This window comes from Ylistrum balloti, unplaced genomic scaffold (assembly GCF_031769215.1).
Source record: "Ylistrum balloti isolate Yb309-2 unplaced genomic scaffold, AGI_CSIRO_Ybal_v1 Utg369846, whole genome shotgun sequence".
NCBI lineage: Eukaryota > Metazoa > Mollusca > Bivalvia > Pectinida > Pectinidae > Ylistrum > Ylistrum balloti.
In genome coordinates this window covers 473,678-501,459 of record NW_026782001.1, presented here as the reverse complement: position 1 = coordinate 501,459, position 27,782 = coordinate 473,678, and the positions used below count along the sequence as shown (strand labels likewise).

At 32.8% G+C, this 27,782-nt stretch overlaps 1 protein-coding gene across 1 annotated transcript; it reads right to left on the bottom strand.

Annotated features, from left to right (window-relative positions):
• Positions 1-764: 764 nt before the first annotated feature.
• LOC132545406 (acyl-coenzyme A amino acid N-acyltransferase 1-like) lies at positions 765-21,605 on the bottom strand. Its single transcript, XM_060209097.1, has 9 exons — positions 21,550-21,605; positions 5,931-6,172; positions 4,984-5,250; positions 3,938-4,107; positions 3,662-3,775; positions 3,173-3,261; positions 1,779-1,863; positions 1,176-1,377; positions 765-898 (listed from the first exon to the last, which is right to left on the bottom strand). The coding sequence occupies exons 1-9, from the start codon at positions 21,603-21,605 to the stop codon at positions 765-767; spliced, it is 1,359 nt and encodes a 452-aa protein (XP_060065080.1).
• Between the last annotated feature and the right edge of the window lie 6,177 nt (positions 21,606-27,782).

The window sequence follows — 27,782 nt, the reverse complement described above, 5'->3', positions numbered from 1 at the left end:
TTTCTGAAGAACATCGTCAAATTTTTTTGTCAATTGTTTTATCCTGCAGTACCTAAGTTATTCTTAATACATTATTGTGAATCAAAATAAAACGTAACTTTTTCTTTGTACTTTCCTTAATTTCGCAGCTGTTATATTTTGTCTAATTCACGTTCATGACGAACTGTTGACGTTGTTAAAAGGTTACTGACATATATATAATGTCCTTGTCAAAACTCAAGAAAATTTTATTGCATGCTAATTAAATTAATTATGGAAATACACTAGTTGATAAATTTTATCATTATGACATTTATGATTACAATAATAAATGGATTCCTACCCTTCACATTACCATTAGGTATTCAAAACATTGATAAATCCGACCAAATATCGACTAAATATTCAATGTATGTGAATATATAATTTTGTCAAAATTATTGAATCTTCAAATACTTCAATGCTTAGACAAAGTATATTATTTTAAATAAAAATTAAAATCCAATAACTGACATAAAACCAATCGCTTTATTGACGATAGTCTGTTTCCACGCCTTTCTAAAGCTGCACGCCCTCGACTTGCAACTTCTTTCAAATCTTTGAGATGAAACCATAAAAGATGAATATTAAAACTGCTCTTTTCTTAAAAACCGCATCGTGACAAATCTAATTTGATATAACAAATCCATGGTTAAAAGTAACACATACATGATGTGTCGCATTGGTTAAAGTATGACATTTTCCTATTTTGACCAATTATCGTCACAAATTTTGTTATATCAAATTTATAATTTATGTAACTTAGAAACCGTGTCCTCTCCATGGAAATGTTTAGTGAGGAAGTGAAGAATACGTCTCCAGGAATCGTCTTGTGCATATGCATGGTCGATTGGGTTTCCACCCCATACCAAATTGTTTTCTATAATCGAAAGGAAGACAAGGTTGTAGATTTCAATGGAAATGAAATGTAAATCAAAATGATTGTTTTGTTTTCGTTTTTTTCTGAACGAATTGTTTTATTGTGTGGTTGCTTATGTTGTTTAGAAAAGATTGTCATTAACAGTATACATCATGAAAAATCATTTCATTGAGACAACTGAACCTATTAAGAATTACGGAATGGAAAAAATATTGAAGAAAAATCACAATGACTTGCAATAAAGGATGTTAAAATCAGCTAAATGCTCGATACTCACGTATCAGTTTGTTATAAGAGGCCCGACAGTGGGGGGTAAAAGGAGGCTCTATTAAGTGCCCTGCTCCCTTGTACGTCACAAGTTCTATGTTGTCACGTTTGTCGGGGGGAAAACAGTCGACCCGAAGCTGCTGGAGATCAGGATGGAGGTTGAGGTCATCAGAACCACAAATACTCAGGATTTTTACGTCTGATTCCCATACCTTTATAAAGACAATGTTTACTACTATTTTGATATATTCACACATTGTCCAGCTTTTGATGAGGCTTTAGAAATCAATATTATGTACTTGTTAACTCTTGTCAATAATTTATCACTAATCAACATGTTATATAATGTATTCATTTTTGTTTTTCTATTATTGATAGCTGTTATTTTAGCTATATAAACAATGAATAAATCGATCAAACAGGCATGAAGTGTAAAGTTAAGGAATTTTAGATAAAATATAAAATATTTTAGTGTTTGATTCGTTTAAGGAACATGACAGTAAAAATAGTATAATAATGATTTCTAACAACGTTTATCACATAAATTGAAAAAAATGAACCGAGATTGTGGTATACGCAATGAAATAGAATGGTTAAATAAAGTGTTTTGTACTTTGATGAATTTTTCAGTGTCAAGGATGTGACCCTTTCTGCCGACAACCCCTTCATCAGTAAAATCACAAGAGGAGAGATCCAGTCTGAAAACGACACATATATTGTTGCAATATTCTGAATAAGTAACTGAAATAAATACAATGGACAAGACACAGAGGCGACAAAGCAACCTTTCGTATTTCACGTAATGTTCCTTATATAGCGTAGTGTTAAATATATCAGATGACATTCTGAATCATAACCAGATAGATCATGACAATTGCTGTCAGTACAACAATATTCTGATCAACGGAATAACTATCAAAACATAATGATGCATAGCCTTGTTTAATGGAATACCTGATAAATACATGCGTTGTAGACAATTCGTTACGTATATATCGGTATGTGCTATTTTATAGTGCTAAAGAATACTGCCGAAGGCCCCAAACAGGGCACCCCGTCTGATCACAATTCATACAATATATTGACAACGGGCAAACCAGTCGTTACATTACTGAACGTTAGCATGGACTAGTAACAATTCTTAAAGTTTCTTTTATGACTTTGCCGTGGGGACAGAACCCAAAGCCCTCCTCACTACGACGAACGCTCAAAAGTGAGACGTTGTCTTGGGAGACATAAAGAAGATTAAAGCCTTTTCGAAAAACGAGAATATATTTAGATACGAATTCAATTGTCTCTTATCACCATGCAATGGGACAACAAATCTTTAAGGTAATCTAATATGAGTGAAACCGGAAAACGACATTTAAATCAGAACGGTCTTCTTTGAGTAGAATTTCCTATCCCTATTCTAAAACATTCGTTCCGAAATTATGGTAAAGGATGTAAGGATGATATGTTTTCCAGATAGCATGTCACATTTAATACGATATTCAAGGGCATGTTCCCAATATCACGATTGTTTATGGAGAAGTTTTCAAGTCGTCATATTGAGCTCATTGACATATATTCTATTTCTAAATGCGAAGTGAAGTTTGATGGTCTGACTCTCGTTAGTTTGCCTAATGGTTTCGTTGTCCTTGTTCTCAATTAAGATTTACTTGGTCGGTGACGCCGATGAATCTTACTCTTCCTTAACACGTTTTTCAGGGGTTTTCTGTGTGAATTTTGTTGATATTTTACCTTATTGAATTCGAGGTTGGATTATAATTATGTTCACATGTTGACATTTCTTGTTTTATTCCAGTTAATGCATAAAACAAACATACCAGCCCCCAATTAGTTTCAAACGTATTCGTGAATCATATTGACTACGTTCTCAAATATTATGTCATAAAACACTGGTGCGTGACGTCACTAAATTTCTTTCAGATACCGCTTTGTTACCAGATATTGCTATGTGATTATTTCATTAATTTATCGTTAAGTTTTACATCAATTACATACTTTACGGCAGGTGGATATGATACATCACCATTCCTGATAGGAAAGAATGTTATGTAGGGCATGCCATTCACACTGACCATATATTTAATCTACAAATAAAATAAAAAATAATCACATTTATTGTCCGATTCATTTACCAGATGAATACAAACACAAACATTTTGTGAATTAATTAAATAAAAATTGCGACTTGTACACCTAAACTGTTTATCTGTAATTCTTCGTGTAAGGACAAAATCAGACAAATCAATTTTATATTGTAAGATATTACTGCCCGTGATTAATATATTTTACTTTGAAATATTTCTCCTATTGATAAAAATACATTTTAAAGATCACTTCCCAGCTGAAAACGTCATCATGACTGCAATTCTTTATGGAATGAAACCCTAACGACAGATATCACAAAAAAATGGTTTACACCAAGGATGTGATAGATGTGAGGTTAGGTTGTATAAGAATCAGACAGTCACACTCTACAGATCTTACTTTATCACAATGGATGGCCATAAGCTGGGCGAATTCTGCCCCTTTAGAATTTGCTATAATTCCCAGACCGCCAGGCTTGACATGGATGTGTGTGTCCATAAATGTTACTGCTTCCTAATAAGAGACAAACATATGAATTAATTTTCGATGACTGCGGTACAATCGCTTTTGCTTAAAGTGCAAGCTTTATCAAAACAATTTGTGCCGTTTGGTATACTACAAACAATAGTAAAAGTAGTTAGATATAAGTTTTTTAATGTCATCCTTAGCGCTCGCCTTAAAGTATTGTAAATCCAGATTAACGATGTGTTTAGGAAGGTCTTCATAACCATAGTAAGGCAGTGCCATGACAACGTATCCATGAGATGCAAGAAGAGCAGCCCGGTTCTCCATGACACCTACTTCAAGGCCGACGATATCTATTATCCCTGGGAACTGTCGGTCACCTTTACAATGAGGAAACAGAAAAACAACTAATTCATAAAAAGAGAAAGGCGGCATATATTTCCTGAGTAAAAACGGATGAAAGTGAAAGGCCTTTGGTATACTTAGGGGAAAGTATAATGTTTATGCATATACTGAAGATTTGGTAATTAGTTTTGGTCTTAACACGAGAGAAAATCACATCAGGATCTCCTCTTGTGAAAAGTCAACATTTTCTGATGACTAAATTTCTGAAAACCAAACCGAATTTTAAAGGGAATAATATAGAGGTATCAAAAATGAAAAATTAAAAAAAAATGAAAAGGTCAGAGTGCTAATTTTCTATGGCATGTTGCTGAACTTCGATAGTACTTTTGCTGTATTTTAGAGCTTTTTCACTCTAAAACATTGTCTTTTTTCATATTGTTAATACTATGTGATATTCTATAGTCATCTGTTACTTTCTGAAGTAACGCCTGATATTGTTGTCTTAAAACAAATAAGCAAATTCCTTCTTCCAGCTTTAATTGTGTTTTTCACAATCAGTATCAAAGATGACAAATAAAATTATCACAAAACAACAGCATTTATGTTTAGCTTCAAATTTAAATCCACCACATTTCTGCTCAATAACTTTTTTCAACACCAATAGACCTTATACATTACCGATTATTATTATTATTAAATAAAACCAATGTGTCAGAGAACTGCCTTTTTCACAATTTTGGTTGGAGGTATCTCCCTTGATAAAAAATTGGATAAAATATTATAAGTAAGGTTAAGAAAATATATTTGAATGCATGAACTGCATTTCCCCAAAAATGGTATTAAAATGAGCAATTAGACGAACTGAATGCTTAAAATTGAAACATGTTCTTTTATATTACCTTTGTTATTACCATTTGGAACGAAAAGTGACCCACGTATTCGCCCAGATGTAATCGGTATTCTGCTGACGTCTTGGGATTTATACCAACGTTTCAGCACTGTTTTCGCCACTGGAGAGTCAGAAAGGCCTTTACATAAATCTATAAAGCCAAGATGACCGTTGTAGACAGAAATGTCCACTATCTGTGGCTTGGTGACATCACTATGCAAAAGTTGGACGCCTGGGCGCTGTCCTACGGATGGCAGCATGCTCCAAATAAACCCCATGCCATCGATTCCTGTGTTAAAGAAATCATTATTCAACGTTCAATAATCATTATATTGACATTTTGAATTCATTTTGCAATTATGATAATCGGTACGGCAAGCTGATGACAATTATGGGGAAGTTTAAAAGCCGTCAGTGTGATCTCATTGAGAGAAATTTCTTTGTTGCTATACGAAGCATGGCGTGTTTTGCGCTCACCAGTTTGTCTGTGACCTCAGTTGTTTACCTCATTACCATTTGAGAACTTGTAATTACTTATTGATATTGACTAAGATTTACATGACAGATGCCATCAATGAAGCAGAAGACGTTTACTCATCCTTAACACCTGGTCTTATTCTCCTTGCACTTTTTATGGGTCTTCTGTGTGAATGTTTTTTGTTAATATTTTGCCCTAATTGATTGAATTCGATGTTGGATTATGATATGTTCATATGTTTATATTTTGTTGTTAGTTTTATGTATGTTGCAGAATACAGACAAACTTCGTTGATGTAGAAATATAAGATCGACATGTGATATAGGCTGTATTGTGATGGGGGTGAAGAAGACTATGCAAGCGATGTTCGATTTTATATTTAAGACACATAATACATGACGAAAACCCATTACATCAATGAAATGTCTAGGTAATTATTTTCTTTTTCGATGGATTACGTGCTGACTAAAATTGTATTGATAACATCCTACCTGTGTAGGTTCCAGAAGAGGAAGGCATGCTCTCCAGGTCCAATCGCCCATCCGTTGTTGCCTGGTAACACCCACAACTGGCGAATGCTACTCCTTTGTCGCCCTTGACTGATGTATATACGGTCACATTTTGTCTAGCCTCTAGCCCTGACACCTGGACAGACACCTTTCTGTCCACCAACACGTCGTCGGGGCAGACAGATAAGCGTACACTTTCCATCGATCTATTGTTAAAGCATCGACTGAACAAAGTGGAATAGAAATAGAAAATTCAACAATTAAATAAATAAAAAATTAAATAAAGTTTAGATTGGACTTTTCCTTTGATTACTTCGGATTTTCTTCAGATGCTCCGTAGGCTTCAAAATTTAGACCCTTACCATCACTGACGAGTCCTAGAATGCCGGAGCAACTGTATGGAGTTTAATTCATTGTTTGACTCTCCTATATCAAACACTTAATTTGCATTAAAATGTGCTATTCACGTGTGTCTTTTGTACAGTCTTGAGTTTAACAAGAAACCAACAGTATTAATTTCTACTTATGTATGTATTACAAAAATATGAATAAATGAAAGATGATGTTTCTAAAGATTTGTTAAACAGGAGAGCGAGAGGGAGAAAAATAGATGGATGGATGCAGTCATTTGATTATTTTAGGAATCATGCCATCTGGTCCAGCAGGTTTATTACCATTCAAAAGAAATAATTGATCCTTAACATCTTGTTGAGTAATAACAATATTATTTATAGAGTGAGGATAATCATTGACAGTTTCAGGTAAGAGTTCAGTATTTTCAGAAGTAGTAGAAATTGATGGAAAGTATTTATTTAAGCATTCAGCTTTGTCAAATGGATGTTGAATAAATGAGTGATTGTGATTAAGTGGGGGATAGAAGATTTATGGGTTATATTAAGAACAATTCTTGCAATTTTCCACCATTTATTAGGAGGAATAGATCTGTCGGCTGATGATTGTTGAAGGTGTTCCATGTAAGATTTCTTTGCATCACGTATTTTACTAGTAGTTTCATTTCTTTTTTTCTATAGTTTTCCCAATGAAGAGCAGAGTTAGTAGTTTTAGTTTTCCTGCGAGTCCTATTTCTTTGTCTTATAAGTAGTCTAATATCATTTGCCATCCATTTCTTATCATTTGGCCTAATAGTCACATACTTTCATACATACATTCATTAATTAGCTGTTTTATAGTGTCACATAGAATATTGTTGAAGTCATTTGAGTCATTAGTATTGATAAGGTTTATCCAATCTTTTCTAAAAATACATCTATTCATCTAATCATAATCTGCGTCCTGATAAATAAATATTTTCTTCTGATAGCTTTGTTGCTTGTAGACTGTGTACGAAATATTGAACTGTATCAGAGAATGGTCACTACATATGGGAGGAAAAACAGACGCATATCTAACTAGATAAATGTTATTAGGAAAGACAATATCAATTGATGTGGATGAGGTTGGAGTGATACGGGTGGCCTCAGTGATAAAACTTGAAAGATTAAATTTTGTTATAAGTCTTACAATATTAGAATGGGGTGGAGATTTAGCATGTTCATGTTTATATCACCAGTAATTACTATATCTAAGTTGGTGTTTACAGCTTTTTTAATTACTGAGTCTTAGTTTTCCAAATAGCTGACTGGTGATTCAGGTCTATTTAGACAAGCTAACAGGAACTTGTGTGACTCAACATGAATTTCCACATATATCATTTCAACCTCATCCCGTTCGAGATCACATCGTCTTTTAACGAATATATTGTTTTTGCAATATACCACCAGGACCTGTTTTCCTATCTAACCTATGAAGATTTTCAATGTAATTAGGTACTATAAGCTCAGTATCAGGTATATCAGGTGTTAATCAGTTAAACAAACGATATCATTACCATTTAACTCCGCTTCAACAATGTCAATCTTATTTCGTAGGGATCTAATATTAAGATGGGAAATTTGTAGGTTACATAGAGGACCTGGGTTTAACCCAATATCATTACACCTTACTAACAAGGTGCTAGCAACATAAAGAGAGAAGAGTAAATTTTTGACATATAGAATATAATGGAAATTACTAATGGATATAACACAAAAGTATGCCAATAATTTATCAGTATACCCCCGAGCGACAATACATGTCCCGTCACGTAATATAACTATTGTTGTTTTAGCCATAATCAGATAGAGCTATAATTCCAAAGCATTCTACTGTGACGCGATAACGACACATAATATAGCGAGTATCTAGAAAGCAGATTAATTTAGTGTCTGGGCAAGCATGGATGAATAAGAATACAAGAAAATACATTCTATTCCTTTCAGTAACAATTCTTCATATCGTAATTAAATTTTATTGAATTTTAATTTGGATTATTATCCTGTTTACTTGTTGATATTTTTATTACCCTGACAAAACCGAGTTTGACTTAATTCTATTTAATAAATTGCAGATTACTAGTGATTGATATCAAAAGCAGTAATATCAAAAACCGTTTGAAATGTGATAAGGCTGACGAATCGAATTTTCTTTAGAGTATTTGTAAATATACAAAGTATATTGCATAGTCAATTTACTGGATGAAGTCTGCAGTATTGATTGCAGTCAGTTAACCTTAACATTTTGCTATTAGTGTAAAAAAAAAATGGAGTAAATTAGAGGCGAATGCCTTTGTCCGGTTTCACTTGATATTTATTCGAATTTAGATTGCGTCAAAGACCCCTGACAATGGGTCAAGAGTCCCTATGGTCTTGTACCAGTCTATTTTCCTGGTCAATATACTGGACATTGGCACGGCATACGACTTTGAAAATCGAAACGTCCATGCCCGTGAAAAGTCAATTGTCTACTAAATACCACGCCAATGACAAACATAGACCATCGAACGAGAACGAGACAGTACCTGGGCACACATATACGTATAACGTCACATAGGTAAACTAGACATGCGTATACAACATATATACCTGCACAAGTAATTACGAAGACGAAAAGGGAAAACCGACGACGCGATGCACCAATAACGGCGGCTTAGAATTAATAAAAATCGACCCTATTACATTAGTATATGGTCAATCCGCATTAGCTTGCCACATTTAATGAAAAGCGATCATCGTTTCATGATTGAAAATATGTCATTGTCTGTTCATACAGACAGCCTACGAGGCAGTAATAATTTTCTATGCCCTACTTTTGTGAACGAAAACTAAACTATGGAAATGTACTTACTTTAGCCCGAATGTACGGCGTATGTTATTCAATAATATTGTACGAATGTGAAACTTCCGAATAACCATGGCAGACCATTACCAACCCTCTCCGTTTAAGATGGCTCCGGTTAAAATGCACCCCCAAAAAGAGCTTTATCCATATATTTTGTCTTGCCGCTCTGCTGATTTTTCAAGGCCGGTTTGCTCAAAAGGTGATTAGTGAGGCATGCACATGTGACTTAGTATCTCAAATCACTACCTTGTCTACAAAATGTATAAACAAAAGAAAAAGTACTCGGAGGCAAGGAAGAGGTTGAGAAAGCAATTAAGAAATTGAAAAGTAACAGATCAAGTTCAGATGATGATATAATTAATGAATATATTAAACATTCTTCCTCAAAAATGCTAAACCTCTATGTAAAAATATTTAATGTAATTTTTGATTGTGGAATGCTTCCAGAAAAGTGGTTGAGTGGTTCTATCATACCGATTTATAAAAACAAAGGCTCGCCTTGTGATTCCAAGAATTATAGACTGATAACTCTAGTTAGTTGCTTCGGCAAGTTATTTACAAGTCTTCTAAATGAGAGACTCCAGAGGTTTTCCGAAGAGTATAGTATAATATGTGAAAACCAAGCCGGATTCCGGAAACATTATTCGACCATTGATAACTCATTTATTTTGTATAGTTTTATTTCACTAACTAATACATTGAAGAAAAAATTTTTTTGCGTTTTTATAGATTTTGAGAAGGCGTTTGATAAGGTGTGGAGAAACGGCCTTTGGAATAAATGTTACACAATCAAATTAACGGCAAAATTTTTAATATCATCCATAATATGTATCAAGGAATTAAGTCTAGAATTTCTTTTAATGGTGAAAATTCTGCTTATTTCAAGTGTGAAAATGGATTGAGGCCAGGTGAAGATCTTTCGCCATTTTTGTTCAGCCTTTATTTGAATGACCTTGAACAGTTTATGAGTCATAATGATGTAATAGGTGCAAACTGTGTAAATATTCAGATCCAGGAACACCTCAATGTTTATGTGAAAATGTTTGTTTTACTTTATGCAGACGACACTATTTTGTTCTCTGACTGTCCGCAAGATTTACAAAAGCAACTAGATCTTTTTACTGATTATCGTAGTCGATGGAAACTTAAAGTTAATAGTAGTAAAACAAAATGTGCTATTTTCACAAAAGGTCGTTACCAAAATTTACCTACTTTTAATTTTGATGGTGACGAAATTGAGGTAGTTAAAAATTGTAATTATTTGAGTATAGTTTTCTCACGTTCATGCTTTTTTACATATGCTAAGAATAATAATATAAAGAAAGCTACTATAGCTATGTATGACATTATAAAAAGAGGAAGGAATTTAAATTTGTCTGTCCAATGTTTGTATAATTTGTTGAAAAAATTGTTAAACCTATCTTATTGTATGGCGGTGAAATATGGGGATATAGCAATATAAAAGCAATAGAGCGTGTACATTTAAAGTTTTGCAAAATGATATTAAATTGTAAAAGAACTACTCCTAGTTATATGGTTTACGGAGAACTCGGGGCTTCTCCCCTATTAAATAGTGTAAAGGTCCGCGTGATTACCTATTGGTCTAAATTGTTACAGGCACATGATAGCAAGTACTCTTATATTTTATACACTGCTTTATATAAAAGTAACATTAGAAATGGTATAACTAGTCCGTGGCTGTTATATATCAGAAAAATCTTGAATGAATGTGGTTTAAGCTATATATGGGATTTGCGAAGTACTATAAATGTAAATGTAGAATGGTTAAAGTTCACTGTTAAACAGATCTTAAAAGACCAGTATACTCAGAAATGGAAAAGCGATGTTTTTAATTCTTCTAAGACAGCATGCTATAGGATATTCAAAGAATCTTTAAATTTTTAGAATTATATTGAACAGCTTGGTGATATGGACCGGATCATGCTATGTAAATTTCGAACAACTAATCATAAGTTTATAATTGAAACGGGTAGATGGAATGGTATTGCGCGGGAAGAAAGATTCTGTACGTATTGTAATGATTATAAAATTGGAGATGAATTTCATTATTTATTAGAATGTTCTAGATTTCTCAGTAAAAGGAAGTATTACTAAAGTGAATATTATTGTAAAAGAGTAAATATAATTAAATTCCAATCATTAAAGAATACAAATAATATTGAACTACTAAAACAAATGTGTAAATTCATCAGATTTATATTTTCAATTGTTTGTCCTCCATGACATCAGATATATATTATTAATATTTCTGCCTCTGTGAACCTTTAATTGTTGTATATGTGTTTTGTATGTACATTTGTAAAAAGAGAAATAAATTGAATTGAATTGAATTGAATTGGAAGCTCCTGAAAAAAAGTATAAGGAGACCAGGTGCTCCGGTGTTTACTTCATATACTCGCCACGTGAAACTTGACCAATCCAAGTAGGTAATATCGCAGGTCACCTTAGATTGATTATCTTACCAATATCAATATGATAGACCTAACGCGGAGGATACATAGAGAAATAATAAATTCTCAAAATTCCATTTTTTTTTATATACTTTCTTTATCATTTTCATTTTTATTTTTTATCATTATTTTTTTTATCTCAATGTTAATTCTATCTTTTATCCTCGCCTTCAATATCGTAAATCAAGATTACTGAGGTTTTAAGGAAGGCCCTTAAATCGTAGTAGGGGAAAGTAATGACAGCTATCAGTGAAATGCATGAGTGGTTATCAAAGACACAGAATTTTAGGCCTACAATATTCATCCCTCTCAGCAACGGTCCCTTTTCTTAAATGCGGAATGAATAATTTATGATAAATGACCTTTTGGTAGGCAAAGAATCTCCCGAAGTCGACCCTTGATAGTTCTTCTGTTGATAGCGTGGGATTTATACCAGCGAGTCAGTATGACCGTTGTATATACATATATATCAACTACCTTTGGCTTTGCGACATAATTAAGCAACAGCTGACCATGGATTAGCAGCATACTCCATATAAATCTCATTTTACACCGTATGCAACAGCATGCAGGACTGAAATACACACACACACACACACACACACATATATATATGTATATACAAACACACACAAACACACACACACACACACATATCCTGATTACGGTCCACTACGTCATAACATTAAGAGACGGTTAATTAGAGAAGTAATAATCAACATTAAATAAAAGTTTATTGATATAACACCATATACACTATCTGAGGTGTTTAAACTTGAGGAAGAATTGTTATGCTCTGTTTCTAAATAACTCAGAACTCTATCTCAAATATATTATATCTCTGAAACAGCAACAGTAGATATTCCTACCAAAGTTTTTACATTATTACTAGAAAACTGTTCAAATCATTTTGAATACAGGTGGTCGACGTTTAAAAATTGTTTGATATTTAACGATCTTAATTCTGAATAACTTGGATAATGTGTCATCGTTCTCATAGTTAACAAACATCAAGTCAGGTCATAAATGTTCAATTGTAAAAGATAAAGAAGGACAATTTAGTGGATTTAAAAAAAACTGTATGTTAAGTGTTTATATCAAAGATATAGGTTAATATCATATGACTTCCCTAAGTCAACAGGAAGTTAACAATTTGAATTGTTGCTAGTTTACTGTTGGCCTAGGACTGTGACCCGAATCTGTTGGTAATACACAATAAGACAATCCCCTTCCTGTCTGTTTGGGAGTACGCCCACCTCATGTTTCATATTGTTGTGTCGTTAAATATCGGTGTCAGATACACGCTTGATGTATACGTGTTTTATGTTTACAATACTACTGAAGAGCTGTCCGCATCTCGCGGTACAGTTCATCATCACAATCATCATATTGTACAGTTCATCATCACAATCATCATATTGTACAGTTCATCATCACAATCATCATATTGTACAGTTCATCATCACAATCATCATATTGTACAGTTCATCATCACAATCATCATATTGTACAGTTCATCATCACAATCATCATATTGTACAGTTCATCATCACAATCATCATATTGTACAGTTCATCATCACAATCATCATATTGTACAGTTCATCATCACAATCATCATATTGTACAGTTCATCATCACAATCATCATATTGTACAGTTCATCATCACAATCATCATATTGTACAGTTCATCATCACAATCATCATATTGTACAGTTCATCGTCACAACCATTTTATGATTCGATGCTTCCGTTTTTATCTAGATTTTTACCCACGTGCTCCTTAGAACTTATTTTTTCAGTGTAGACATGTTTGTACTTATCCTTTTACTTATTATTTTTTTGCTTTTTCATTTATCTATTTTTATATTATTTTGATCATAACGCTATGCGCGTGTTATAGAACGAATAGTAAATGAACCTGAAACGTTTAATATCTATTGATATATACACATCTCTTGATTTTCAGAAATTGAAATATTGTTTTCAATAAAATCACAAGTACTTCTTCAAACCAAATGAGGTTCATAAGTAATTCAATTACTTCTATTTGCCAAATATCATAACATCTCAAATTATGTAATTTATAGGCAAACATATACATTGTTAAATATGAAAACCGCTCAAAAATTGTAATGTCAGACCTTAAGAGAAGTTGAAAGATAAATTCAAGAACGAAATATTATTAATGTCACTTCAACTGGCAGTCGTGTCTTTAGAACATTTTAATAATGTCTGACATTGTCACATTTATTTTGATGATGAACAATTAAATTATTTACTTATAAGACATGGATCCTAGAATAATAAATATTGTAGTGAACTCCGACATATACATTTAAAAGCAGACATGATTATGTTTGTTGGCGCGTTTAGGTTGACAAACTTGAAAAAGAAATCAACGTTGACTTCTGATATGAATGGTTATATATGGTTTTTATCCACACGACCAGCTATATATATAGGACAGATTCAAGAAATCATTAAAGTACAGGATAAATTTTCAGATAGCGTATTATGTACTTTTACTTTGAAAATAAATAAATGATTCTCCTTTAATATAAATATGTCCGTGCAATTACAATGTCAAAATTGTTATTTTTCTTTTAAATGTTTCAAGCTTTGTATCTGTTCTATCCTATAGATGTATCGTTTTTCACAAATGATGATATTAATGTCAGTTATTTTTACCTATTGTTTTCATGCAATGCAAAATTCATCTCATCGCTAGTCAGTATGACGCCAATGTACCTTTTACCAGCCTTCTTCATAGGCGATCAGTATGACTTATAATTGGCAATTATGTAGCACTGTTCCAGCCAATTAAAAAGTGTGGGAAATATAATTTTATCATAAAGAAAATTTGCTTTTGCTTTTGTTTGATCAATCAAGGTTAATTTCTTTCCTGTCTTTCGCTACCAGATCGATAATCTGAAATGTCGAGTGAAGAAATTTGTTTTATTACGACTTGTAGATAAACCTTTTAAAGTTATGAAACAGTTATTCAAATGACTTTAGCTTCTTAGTTCCTGTAAAAGTTTTGGAACTGCAACTCAGGGCCAGCCTGCACCTCGAGATAAATATGTTTTCTGTAACAGTGGAATGCATGGATTATCTGTATAATAAGAGACAAAACAAGCGTCCGTTGGTTACAGTTTATGCTTGTCATACTTGCAGTGGAACGTGCGTCCTTAGGTTAAAGTTATATCCTGTTTTAAACATTAATTTTAATGCTTGTCATACTTAAAGTGGACAATTTTGCGTCACAATGATATGTAAGAAATGAATGAAGCCAAATAGATAGAACGTAATCGACAAAACACAAACATAAAAAGTATACAAAATAATGATAGCACCCTTCCTGTTATACAATCGACTTTCTATTTATTGATTTACCTCTAAAGTGACTTATTAGAGGCATAATGCAACACTAGATCAGTATTATCAGTTACTAAATTCGTTATTATCTCTAAAGTGACTTATTAGAGGCAGAATGCAACACTAGATCAGTATTATCAGTCACTAAAACTAAATTCGTTATTACCACTTAAGTGACTTATTAGAGGCAGAATGTAATACTAGATCAGTATTATCAGTTACTAAAACTAAATTCGTTATTATCACTAAAGTGACTTATTAGAGGCAGAATGTAACACTAGATCTGTATTATCAGTTACTAAATTCGTTATTATCACTAAAGTGACTTATTAGAGGCAGAATGCAACACTAGATCAGTATTATCAGTTACTAAAACTAAATTCGTTATTATCACTAAAGTGACTTATTAGAGGCAGAATGCAACACTAGATCTGTATTATCAGTTACTAAATTCGTTATTATCTCTAAAGTGACTTATTAGAGGCAGAATGTATCACTAGATCAGTATTATCTGCTACTAAAACTAAATTCGTTATTATCACTAAAGTGACTTATTAGAGGCAGAATGCAATACAAGATCAGTATTATCAATTACTAAATTCGTTATTATCTCTAAAGTGACTTATTAGAGGCAGAATGTAACACTAGATCAGTATTATCAGTTACTAAATTCGTTATTATCTCTAAAGTGACTTATTAGAGGCAGAATGCAACACTAGATCAGTATTATCAGTTACTAAAACTAAATTCGTTATTATCACTAAAGTGACTTATTAGAGGCAGAATGCAACACTAGATCAGTATTATCAGTTACTAAAACTAAATTCGTTATTATCTCTAAAGTGACTTATTAGAGGCAGAATGTAACACTAGATCAGTATTATCAGTTACTAAATTCGTTATTATCTCTAAAGTGACTTATTAGAGGCAGAATGTAACACTAGATCAGTATTATCAGTTACTAAAACTAAATTCGTTATTATCTCTAAAGTGACTTATTAGAGGCAGAATGAAACACTAGATCAGTATTATCAGTTACTAAATTCGTTATTATCACTAAAGTGACTTATTAGAGGCAGAATGCAATACAAGATCAGTATTATCAATTACTAAATTCGTTATTATCTCTAAAGTGACTTATTAGAGGCAGAATGCAACACTAGATCAGTATTATCAGTTACTAAATTCGTTATTATCTCTAAAGTGACTTATTAGAGGCAGAATGTAACACTAGATCAGTATTATCAGTCACTAAAACTAAATTCGTTATTATCTCTAAAGTGACTTATTAGAGGCAGAATGTAACACTAGATCAGTATTATCAGTCACTAAAACTAAATTCGTTATTATCTCTAAAGTGACTTATTAGAGGCAGAATGTAACACTAGATCAGTATTATCAGTTACTAAAACTAAATTCGTTATTATCTCTAAAGTGACTTATTAGAGGCAGAATGCAACACTAGATCAGTATTATCAGTTACTAAAACTAAATTCGTTATTATCACTAAAGTGACTTATTAGAGGCAGAATGTAACACTAGATCAGTATTATCAGTTACTAAATTCGTTATTATCACTAAAGTGACTTATTAGAGGCAGAATGTAACACTAGATCAGTATTATCAATTACTAAATTCGTTATTATCTCTAAAGTGACTTATTAGAGGCAGAATGTAACACTAGATCAGTATTATCAGTTACTAAATTCGTTATTATCACTAAAGTGACTTATCAGAATGTAACACTAGATCAGTATTATCAATTACTAAATTCGTTATTATCTCTAAAGTGACTTATTAGAGGCAGAATGCAACACTAGATCAGTATTATCAGTTACTAAATTCGTTATTATCACTAAAGTGACTTATTAGAGGCAGAATGTATTATCAGTCACTAAAACTAAATTCGTTAATCTCTAAAGTGACTTATTAGAGGCAGAATGTAATACTAGATCAGTATTATCAGTCACTAAAACTAAATTCGTTATTATCTCTAAAGTGACTTATTAGAGGCAGAATGTAATACTAGATCAGTATTATCAGTCACTAAAACTAAATTCGTTATTATCTCTAAAGTGACTTATTAGAGGCAGAATGTAATACTAGATCAGTATTATCAGTCACTAAAACTAAATTCGTTATTATCTCTAAAGTGACTTATTAGAGGCAGAATGCAACACTAGATCAGTATTATCAGTTACTAAATTCGTTATTATCTCTAAAGTGACTTATTAGAGGCAGAATGCAACACTAGATCAGTATTATCAGTTACTAAAACTAAATTCGTTATTACCACTTAAGTGACTTATTAGAGGCAGAATGCAATACAAGATCAGTATTATCAATTACTAAATTCGTTATTATCTCTAAAGTGACTTATTAGAGGCAGAATGTAATACTAGATCAGTATTATCAGTTACTAAAACTAAATTCGTTATTATCTCTAAAGTGACTTATTAGAGGCAGAATGCTAAATTCGTTATTATCTCTAAAGTGACTTATTAGAGGCATAATGTAACACTAGATCAGTATTATCAGTTACTAAAACTAAATTCGTTATTATCTCTAAAGTGACTTATTAGAGGCAGAATGTAATACTAGATCAGTATTATCAGTTACTAAACTCGTTATTATCTCTAAAGTGACTTATTAGAGGCAGAATGTAACACTAGATCAGTATTATCAGTCACTAAAACTAAATTCGTTATTATCTCTAAAGTGACTTATTAGAGGCAGAATGTAATACTAGATCAGTATTATCAGTTACTAAAACTAAATTCGTTATTACCACTTAAGTGACTTATTAGAGGCAGAATGTAACACTAGATCAGTATTATCAGTTACTAAAACTAAATTCGTTATTATCTCTAAAGTGACTTATTAGAGGCAGAATGCAACACTAGATCAGTATTATCAGTTACTAAAACTAAATTCGTTATTATCTCTAAAGTGACTTATTAGAGGCAGAATGCAACACTAGATCAGTATTATCAGTTACTAAAACTAAATTCGTTATTATCTCTAAAGTGACTTATTAGAGGCAGAATGCAACACTAGATCAGTATTATCAATTACTAAATTCGTTATTATCTCTAAAGTGACTTATTAGAGGCAGAATGTAACACTAGATCAGTATTATCAGTTACTAAAACTAAATTCGTTATTATCTCTAAAGTGACTTATTAGAGGCAGAATGCAACACTAGATCAGTATTATCAGTTACTAAATTCGTTATTATCTCTAAAGTGACTTATTAGAGGCAGAATGTAACACTAGATCAGTATTATCAGTTACTAAATTCGTTATTATCTCTAAAGTGACTTATTAGAGGCAGAATGTAACACTAGATCAGTATTATCAGTTACTAAAACTAAATTCGTTATTATCTCTAAAGTGACTTATTGGAGGCAGAATGTAACACTAGATCAGTATTATCAGTTACTAAAACTAAATTCGTTATTATCTCTAAAGTGACTTATTAGAGGCAGAATGTAACACTAGATCAGTATTATCAGTTACTAAAATTATCTAAAGTTCGTTATTATCACTAAAGTGACTTATTAGAGGCAGAATGTAACACTAGATCAGTATTATCAGTTACTAAATTCGTTATTATCTCTAAAGTGACTTATTAGAGGCAGAATGTAACACTAGATCAGTATTATCAGTTACTAAAACTAAATTCGTTATTATCTCTAAAGTGACTTATTAGAGGCAGAATGTAACACTAGATCAGTATTATCAGTTACTAAAACTAAATTCGTTATTATCTCTAAAGTGACTTATTAGAGGCAGAATGCAACACTAGATCAGTATTATCAGTTACTAAATTCGTTATTATCTCTAAAGTGACTTATTAGAGGCAGAATGCAACACTAGATCAGTATTATCAGTTACTAAATTCGTTATTATCTCTAAAGTGACTTAGAGGCAGAATGTAATACTAGATCAGTATTATCAGTTACTAAAACTAAATTCGTTATTATCTCTAAAGTGACTTATTAGAGGCAGAATGTAACACTAGATCAGTATTATCAGTTACTAAATTCGTTATTATCTCTAAAGTGACTTATTAGAGGCAGAATGCAACACTAGATCTGTATTATCAGTTACTAAATTCGTTATTATCTCTAAAGTGACTTATTAGAGGCAGAATGTAATACTAGATCAGTATTATCAGTCACTAAAACTAAATTCGTTATTATCTCTAAAGTGACTTATTAGAGGCAGAATGCAACACTAGATCAGTATTATCAGTTACTAAATTCGTTATTATCTCTAAAGTGACTTATTAGAGGCAGAATGTAACACTAGATCAGTATTATCAATTACTAAAACTAAATTCGTTATTATCACTAAAGTGACTTATTAGAGGCAGAATGCAATACAAGATCAGTATTATCAGTCACTAAAACTAAATTCGTTATTATCTCTAAAGTGACTTATTAGAGGCAGAATGCAACACTAGATCAGTATTATCAGTTACTAAAACTAAATTCGTTATTATCTCTAAAGTGACTTATTAGAGGCAGAATGTAACACTAGATCAGTATTATCAGTTACTAAATTCGTTATTATCTCTAAAGTGACTTATTAGAGGCAGAATGTAACACTAGATCTGTATTATCAGTACTAGATCAGTATTATCAGTTACTAAAACTAAATTCGTTATTATCACTAAAGTGACTTATTAGAGGCAGAATGTAACACTAGATCAGTATTATCAGTCACTAAAACTAAATTCGTTATTATCTCTAAAGTGACTTATTAGAGGCAGAATGCAACACTAGATCAGTATTATCAGTTACTAAAACTAAATTCGTTATTATCTCTAAAGTGACTTATTAGAGGCAGAATGTAATACTAGATCAGTATTATCTGCTACTAAAACTAAATTCGTTATTATCTCTAAAGTGACTTATTAGAGGCAGAATGCAACACTAGATCAGTATTATCAGTTACTAAATTCGTTATTATCTCTAAAGTGACTTATTAGAGGCAGAATGCAACACTAGATCAGTATTATCAGTTACTAAAACTAAATTCGTTATTATCACTAAAGTGACTTATTAGAGGCAGAATGTAATACTAGATCAGTATTATCAGTTACTAAATTCGTTATTATCTCTAAAGTGACTTATTAGAGGCAGAATGCAACACTAGATCAGTATTATCAGTTACTAAAACTAAATTCGTTATTATCTCTAAAGTGACTTATTAGAGGCAGAATGTAATACTAGATCAGTATTATCAGTCACTAAAACTAAATTCGTTATTATCTCTAAAGTGACTTATTAGAGGCAGAATGCAACACTAGATCTGTATTATCAGTTACTAAATTCGTTATTATCTCTAAAGTGACTTATTAGAGGCAGAATGCAACACTAGATCAGTATTATCAGTTACTAAAACTAAATTCGTTAAACATAAGTAGATATTTCAACATATACCAACAAAAACGATTTACACTGATTCTTCATCTAAATTATGTTGATACCAACATCTGGTTGAAAGTAGTAAACTCCAGTCATACCTAAATAAGCCAGTTAATGTTAGTTTTCACAAACTTATTTCTAAGATCCGTTTATCTGCACATGATGTAGCTATTGAACATGGGCGATACAGGGACGTACCGAGGGAAGAAAGAAAGTGTATTGTATGTAATGATAACGATATAGAAGTCCAATATTATCTTATTATTTAATGTAAGTGTTATGCAGATATTCGTATTAAAATTTTCTTAATTTATTTAATAAGCCTAGTATGTTTAAATTCATCCAGTTACTTAAAGTCGAAATATAAAAGAACTTAATCAAATAAACGTAGGAAAGATATATAGTCACAATTTAACTAGTATTTTCGTGATTTCCACCAAAAATGATATACTAACATCATGAATGATTACATAGTGTGTATGATGGTTAGCCGAGTGTGAGTGTCTTTGTCCTTTTAACTGTTACTTGTCCAATAAGCTGTATAACTTACGGAAATAAATTGATATTGAACAGAATGACGAGGGCTAACTAGTCACGTGTACAAAAGATTTAATAGAAGATACCATGTCACCATGTAATACCATTTTATATTACATAAACTATACGGCACAAGTTGAATAAAATGATTCGTTTTAGGACTTGTTAGTTCTGAAAGGAGCTAAATGGTGGAAAGACGATTTAGGGAAATCAAACTTGGAATAAATAATGTCAAAATATTAGGAGGTGTACTAATCCCATAATTTGGTAAATTTGTAGTAATGTATATAAATTCTCAAGGCGTTAATTTTAGTTCTATACAATGCACTATTCATATCTATTTAAACATGTCATGCGAAGCACCGGCACAGTGAAACATAGTGAAACTTTAAAGTGTGCCCAATAAAGTGTTTTGCTATTGTTAGCTATAAAATCCTTCATTCTATACAATAAAAGCTCGAGAAAGTGCGTGCGCCATGGTTAGCTCCGTTTCCGAGATGTTGTGATTTATCTGAAATTAACACATTTGACTTTACGGTGATCGCCTCGATATGGAAAACCCACCTCTGTGACGTCACAAGTTCAGCGCTGTCGAAGATCTTCCGACGTGTGTTCGACATGCGAACTTTTAAGCTACGTATGTGATGTATTCTGTTGAAACTTACCTCTGTTGGTTATATCTTAAGTGCTACATACATATAAAATGACTTTTTTACAGTTTCACCAGAGACGTATATATATATATATATATATGTCTCTGGTTTTACTAATGCTTTTCCTTTGGAGTTGACAAATGATATGCGGTATGAGGGTGTCTGAACACACATGATGATACTATCTAAATTTATCTATATTTCCATAATTCGTGAATGTAGTCACTATACAACACAACCCCACAACCTATTACAGATTCATCGAGTAACGAAAGTATACAAATATAGATGTAGATACACTATTGGAACAAATACACCAGTGCTATATTCATAATGAGCAGCAGCTTGTGTATTTTAATCTGCGGTTATAAAACCGGAAACTGCGTGGAAAAGTATCCAGTATTGGTAAAAGAGGTATTTGGAGGAGATAATTTTGTTATTTTGATTCTTTGTCCAATCCAGCGATTTCAGGAAGTTAATGCGTGTTAAATGTACTAACCAACTTTAGGAATTATGCAGAGGGACAACTGTCCGTTCACGTCTCACAAAGATAAGTTTTGTGTCAATGAAACATGTGATCAGACTTACGTATTTTATTCATTGATACTTTTCTTAAAATCGATCTTTATACATTTCCTCATTACTGTAAAGTGGAAAATCGAAAGAAGCATAACCTTCACTAATCCACTAACTGACTTCAAGTTCAGGTTTACCCCTTACCCACCTGCTGACATCCCCTTGATCTCAAAGCTTGACACAGATATACCGGTGTATATTGGGCCTCTTGCCACGAGCACGTGATACAAGTGTGTTTAGAATTATTTACCTATACACATTTCACTTAAGTAGACTAAGGAAGTGTACCGATAAGCTTTGATAAAACCAAGAGGCTGAATCAGAACTTGTATAGATATATGTATATAGAGAGGACAAAATCGAACCTCGTGATTCATTTATATTTTCGTGAAACTAATTAAGGAAATATTTAATCTGTGTTCGTGATTTAATTTAGCGTCTCATGAGAAGTACTATGAATCAGGTGTTGTATTCGTCGACCTAACACAATGAATACAGAATTATGTTAATTTGTCATTACCATATATAAATATCATGTAATACATCTGTATCATTAATCATAAACGGTAGACACCAACGTTGAAGACATTTTGAAAATACATTTCTGTATTTTGGACCGACGTGGCACCACGGTATACAACTTGGAATACAGCTAGGCTTCAGTGTCCTTGTATACAATACAGCTAGGCTTCAGTGTCCTTGTGTACAATACAGCTAGGCTTCAGTGTCCTTGAGTACAATACAGCTAGGCTTCAGTGTCCTTGTATACAATACAGCTAGGCTTCAGTGTCCTTGTATACAATACAGCTAGGCTTCAGCGTCATTGTATACAATACAGCTAGGCTTCAGCGTCCTTGTATACAATACAGCTAGGCTTCAGTGTCCTTGTATACAATACAGCTAGGCTTCAGTGTCCTTGTGTACAATACAGCTAGGCTTCAGTGTCCTTGAGTACAATACAGCTAGGCTTCAGTGTCCTTGTATACAATACAGCTAGGCTTCAGCTAGGCTTCAGCGTCCTTGTATACAATACAGCTAGGCTTCAGCGTCATTGTATACAATACAGCTAGGCTTCAGCGTCCTTGTATACAATACAGCTAGGCTTCAGTGTCCTTGTATGCAATACAACTAGGCTTCAGTGTCCTTGTATGCAATACAGCTAGGTTTCAGAGTCCTTGTATGCAATACAGCTAGGTTTCAGTGTCCTTGTATGCAATACAGCTAGGCTTCAGTGTCCTTGTATACAATACAGCTAGGCTTCAGCGTCCTTGTATACAATACAGCTAGGCTTCAGTGTCCTTGTATACAATACTGCTAGCTTTCCTTGAGTCGTCTGTTTGGTTTTAATTAAATTCACTAGTAAATTTAAATAAATCTTCGTGTACTGGTGGTAATTCTTATGAAAACGATTTTCACTACTTTGTGCCAGTAAAAGGAATATCTTTATCTAAAATTTCACTACTTTGAATGTTACGTTTAGTTTGGAGACATTTTTGTTCGGAAAGCATCATCCCATAGATCTTAATTCCAACATATTCAGACACGTGTAGTCCTTCACTAAGTCTAGAAACGGATTTTGATTTATTAGCAATAGTTATTGTAGATATACAATGTATGTATATTTCCTTGATAAAAATTGTTTCCATATATCAAATGCATACAACTGGTGCCTCATCTCTTGTTCTGAGGTTTACATTAGATATAAGATATTGGATATGGCAAATTTTACCGTTTGCATAATGTTATCGTCAGAATTATCTAATTTTTCAAAACTAGAAAACATTCATCTGTAATCTAACGTTGCATATCATAGCTGTTCTCGACCTCGCCAATTCCCTCCATGGATGCTGCTACTAGTCGTTGAACTTGTGACGTCACAGTCGGTAGGGTCCTATGCAGCACAAGTGACCCTTATGCTTATTAGTGTTGGAAGGACAGGTGAAAGTCGTGTACTTGACATGTCAACATCTCGGTATTTGGTCGGCCGATTTTTATGCCATATGCAGCTATTTCCACAGGATATGTTCTCGTCTAGTAGCCACGAGAGCCCCCATATAGAATGGGCTAGTCATGGATGTGTGCCTTCGCAGGTACCGTTCTACTCGGAGACCTCTACAGCAGTGGTGCAAAGACACACCGACCATCCACTTCCTTCTTTGAAGCTTAACGTCCTTGTTCTGTTTTTAACCGAGACCAGGACACTCCCACCATCCCCCCTTTTTTATATTTTATATGTATGTTCCATAAAGCTGTCTGTATGGGTATACACTAATTTGCATACATGGTTCACAGTTTCACTTAAAATTCAATGCAACTAATAAAACCAACCTGTCGAGAGGTATTTGCGTTTAAAAAAAACAAATTACGTAGTAATATTTTCACGAAAAAGCTGGAATATAATGAGACTTTGAAGCTTTTTTGTTCATTTGAAACTATATCTAATTTATACGCTTTTTTGTTCATTTGAAACTATATCTATTTATTTACGGCATATATAGGTATCCTTATAGGGATCTGCTAGTACGTCATATCCTCATTTTCAATTTAAATCCATGATAGCATAAACTCAGGTGAACAATATCTTATGAATAAAAGCATCACATTTTATTATATGACACGTGAGCGCTCAGGTAGCACGGGGTCAGTAATGGATGAGTGATTTTAATAACAATTATTATTACTATCGCAATTAAGATTTGAAGATTAACAACTGAAAACTCTTCATCAAGGACTCGGGTCGGAAGGAATCTACAACATCTACCGTTAACTCTATCTAAAAGTAAACCATTACACTACGAAAAAGAACAACGATTAGAAATTCATTAACCACAGCATTTTAAAAAAGATTTTTTTTCTCTAATGTGGCAATGCTTCTGTCCAATACAAATACATAGTACAAAACAAATCTCGAATTCATTGACCTCGTACATTTTATTTCTCTATAAGATTCACGACTTACAAATATAGATATAGACTTACATCAGCATCTTAGCAGTCAATAAGTCAATTCCTTTATGTAATCCATTTACTTGGTTGTTGGTTAATCCACATTTTTTATTTTCGAGCAACAAAACCGTGATTTTTTTTTTTTTTTTTTGCAATTCTTTTATAACTACTGTAAACTTTATTTATTTTACATGTATTTATTTCAACTTATACTAATCACTCTTGTTGGCCCGGATGTAAGCGTGTGAGGGGTCTTATTGTGGGAGGAAACCGGAGTACCCGGGGAAAACCCACGTGGTCAGGCAGGCGACCTTTACTTTTCACTTCCGTTCCAGGAGTCGAACCCCGGACGGCGAGGGGAAAAGCGAGTGCGTTACCACAGTGCCTCCCTTTTCTGCAATTGTTTTTATACCTGATTTATCATGATTGTCTATAAACGTGCTAATTATAACGTATACATTGATATTTCCTGTACAATGATTGTATTATGAAATATTTTGAATTGAAATACTGTATCAATTATTGTTAATTAGCGTTGCTGTCTTTATATACCATTGTCTAAAAAAACTCTCCTAATAAATCATTTCAAAACAAACAGTACAGTAGAATTCTCAATTTTCAAACTGATCTCGCTAGCTTTTGTAACAAATATTTTCTGTTTACTTAGATTCTTTTAAAACAAAACGTGTGTTTGAGCTATTCACAACTGAAATATCACCCTATTTCGCGGAAAGTAATTGGTAAATCTGTGGCACTAAAAATGTCATTAATTTTCGTTTTACTAATGTTGCAGGATTGTCAAATCACTACATCTGTACTAGTTATAGATATACATTGATAGTAACCATCCAGTTACATTGTATATATACATCATTAAAGAAGCTACAATACAGATTGTCTCATCCATAAGTTATTTCAACCTTTTTGATTTTGCAACAACTTGCATCCCCAACTCACTTTACCGGCAAGCATAATAATAAAACTATGTAGACAAATTGGAACTTCCGGAAGTTTGATAACAATGAGATACACAGCATATAAGAGAATACACTGACCGGAGAACAAAAATAAAATACAGCCTCAGACTAAAGGTAGAGACATTAATGATAAGTAAGGGAAGATGTAAGCTACTGAGAGAAAAGTCTATTTCACTTTTGATTTTAGGATCAGGTGAGTATATACGATCGACATTATCAGTAGTTCGAAATACAACGCGTCATTGGTATATTCCAAGGTGAAACGGCGGGCGTCGTCGATCAAGCAGGAGACGCTTAAAATTCAGGAACACTTTGCCTCTTTCCCTTGTACTTTTCTAGGGATCGCCTGCAAATCCCCATTTTTGTTCTTTTCTGTCCCGGTTTCATCAAATTTGAGTTTTCAGTGACACATTAATGCTAGAACATTTCCATGTTAGTAGGTTTTCAAATACCAATACAAACTCCTGAAAAAATTATGATGCAAGTACAATATTTTCCAGCCGTGAAACCATCATTGGACACCAGTAGTGTCATTTTATGGCAATTTAAATCCTTTACACCATTTACATCTGACGAAATGTGCCTTCTTAAAGTTAATGTTACAAATCCTAACGCTATGACAGTCACTTTGTAACAAGTGCCAGGAGAAAAAATATAAAACGACTTTGCATACATGAATAACAGATCAGTTATTCATGTATGCAAAGTCACATGTAAAGTTAGGTTGAAAAGGAGCAAAAATACATTGGGCTTGATATAATATAATATATTTATCTGCTTCTGTTTTCATATCCCTATAATAAAGTTGGAGGATCATCAGGGAATATTTCCGTCCGTCCGTCCGTCCGAATGAACTTGCGAAAACAACTTCTTCTCAACTCAACAGAAGTGCAAAAAAACTTTCCACGTCTCCTGATGTTGCCCAAATGGGTATCCTAATGTTTCACACATTGTTGCAGTTTTTTTTCATAACAAATTTCGAATTTTCATGGGAAAAAGTGCGGTTTGCTCTAATCAATTTATTTTCAAGGTATTTATTTTAGTGATTATTTCCCGTCCTTGAAAATAGCGAAGAACAGAACTCTTAGAAAATAACTTTTACGTAAGACAGGATTATTTATCCAAGTGATTTAACCACAAAACAATTTGAGAAATTGTGACTGCTTAATTTTTGATAGCCTCGATTGATCATTCAGTGTCAATGAGAGGCACCTGCTGGGTAATAGTTCACATTAATATGTTTGTAATACAGTGTTGTACCTATAAAGCTACAAAGTTATAGAATATTAAAATCATAACCACCCAGTCGGTTACAATTTATAATACAAAAAAAATGTTAAACAAAGGATGTTTTCTTATTTGAGGATAAATGAAAGATATGTGCCAAACCAGGATATGTTTAAACGTGGCTGTTGGATGTACAGTATAAAATATAGGAGATGAAATACAATATGTATCTGTTATTGTTTAAGATCTATTTTACATTTTTGGGCGAGGGGCTTGATTTGTGTATAAAATGATCTCGACGGGGTACCAGAACATATGCAATGTACAAATTACAAAGAGGTAAGGTGAGATATATAACCTTCATTTACAAGCCAATGTGATTAGTCTTGTAAGACTGAGGACTGAAATAGTATGAACA

Bases quoted from the DNA above. Each gene is read 5' to 3' on its own strand.
- LOC132545406 (XM_060209097.1), bottom strand. From the start codon at position 21,605: ATGTCGAACACACGTCGGAAGATCTTCGACAGCGCTGAACTTGTGACG. The intron at 5,251-5,930 runs GTAGGATGTTAT...TCTTTAACACAG, and splicing joins CTCTTCTGGAACCTACACAG to GAATCGATGGCATGGGGTTT. The intron at 1,864-3,172 runs GTATGTAATTGA...TGTCGTTTTCAG, and splicing joins TCATATCCACCTGCCGTAAA to ACTGGATCTCTCCTCTTGTG.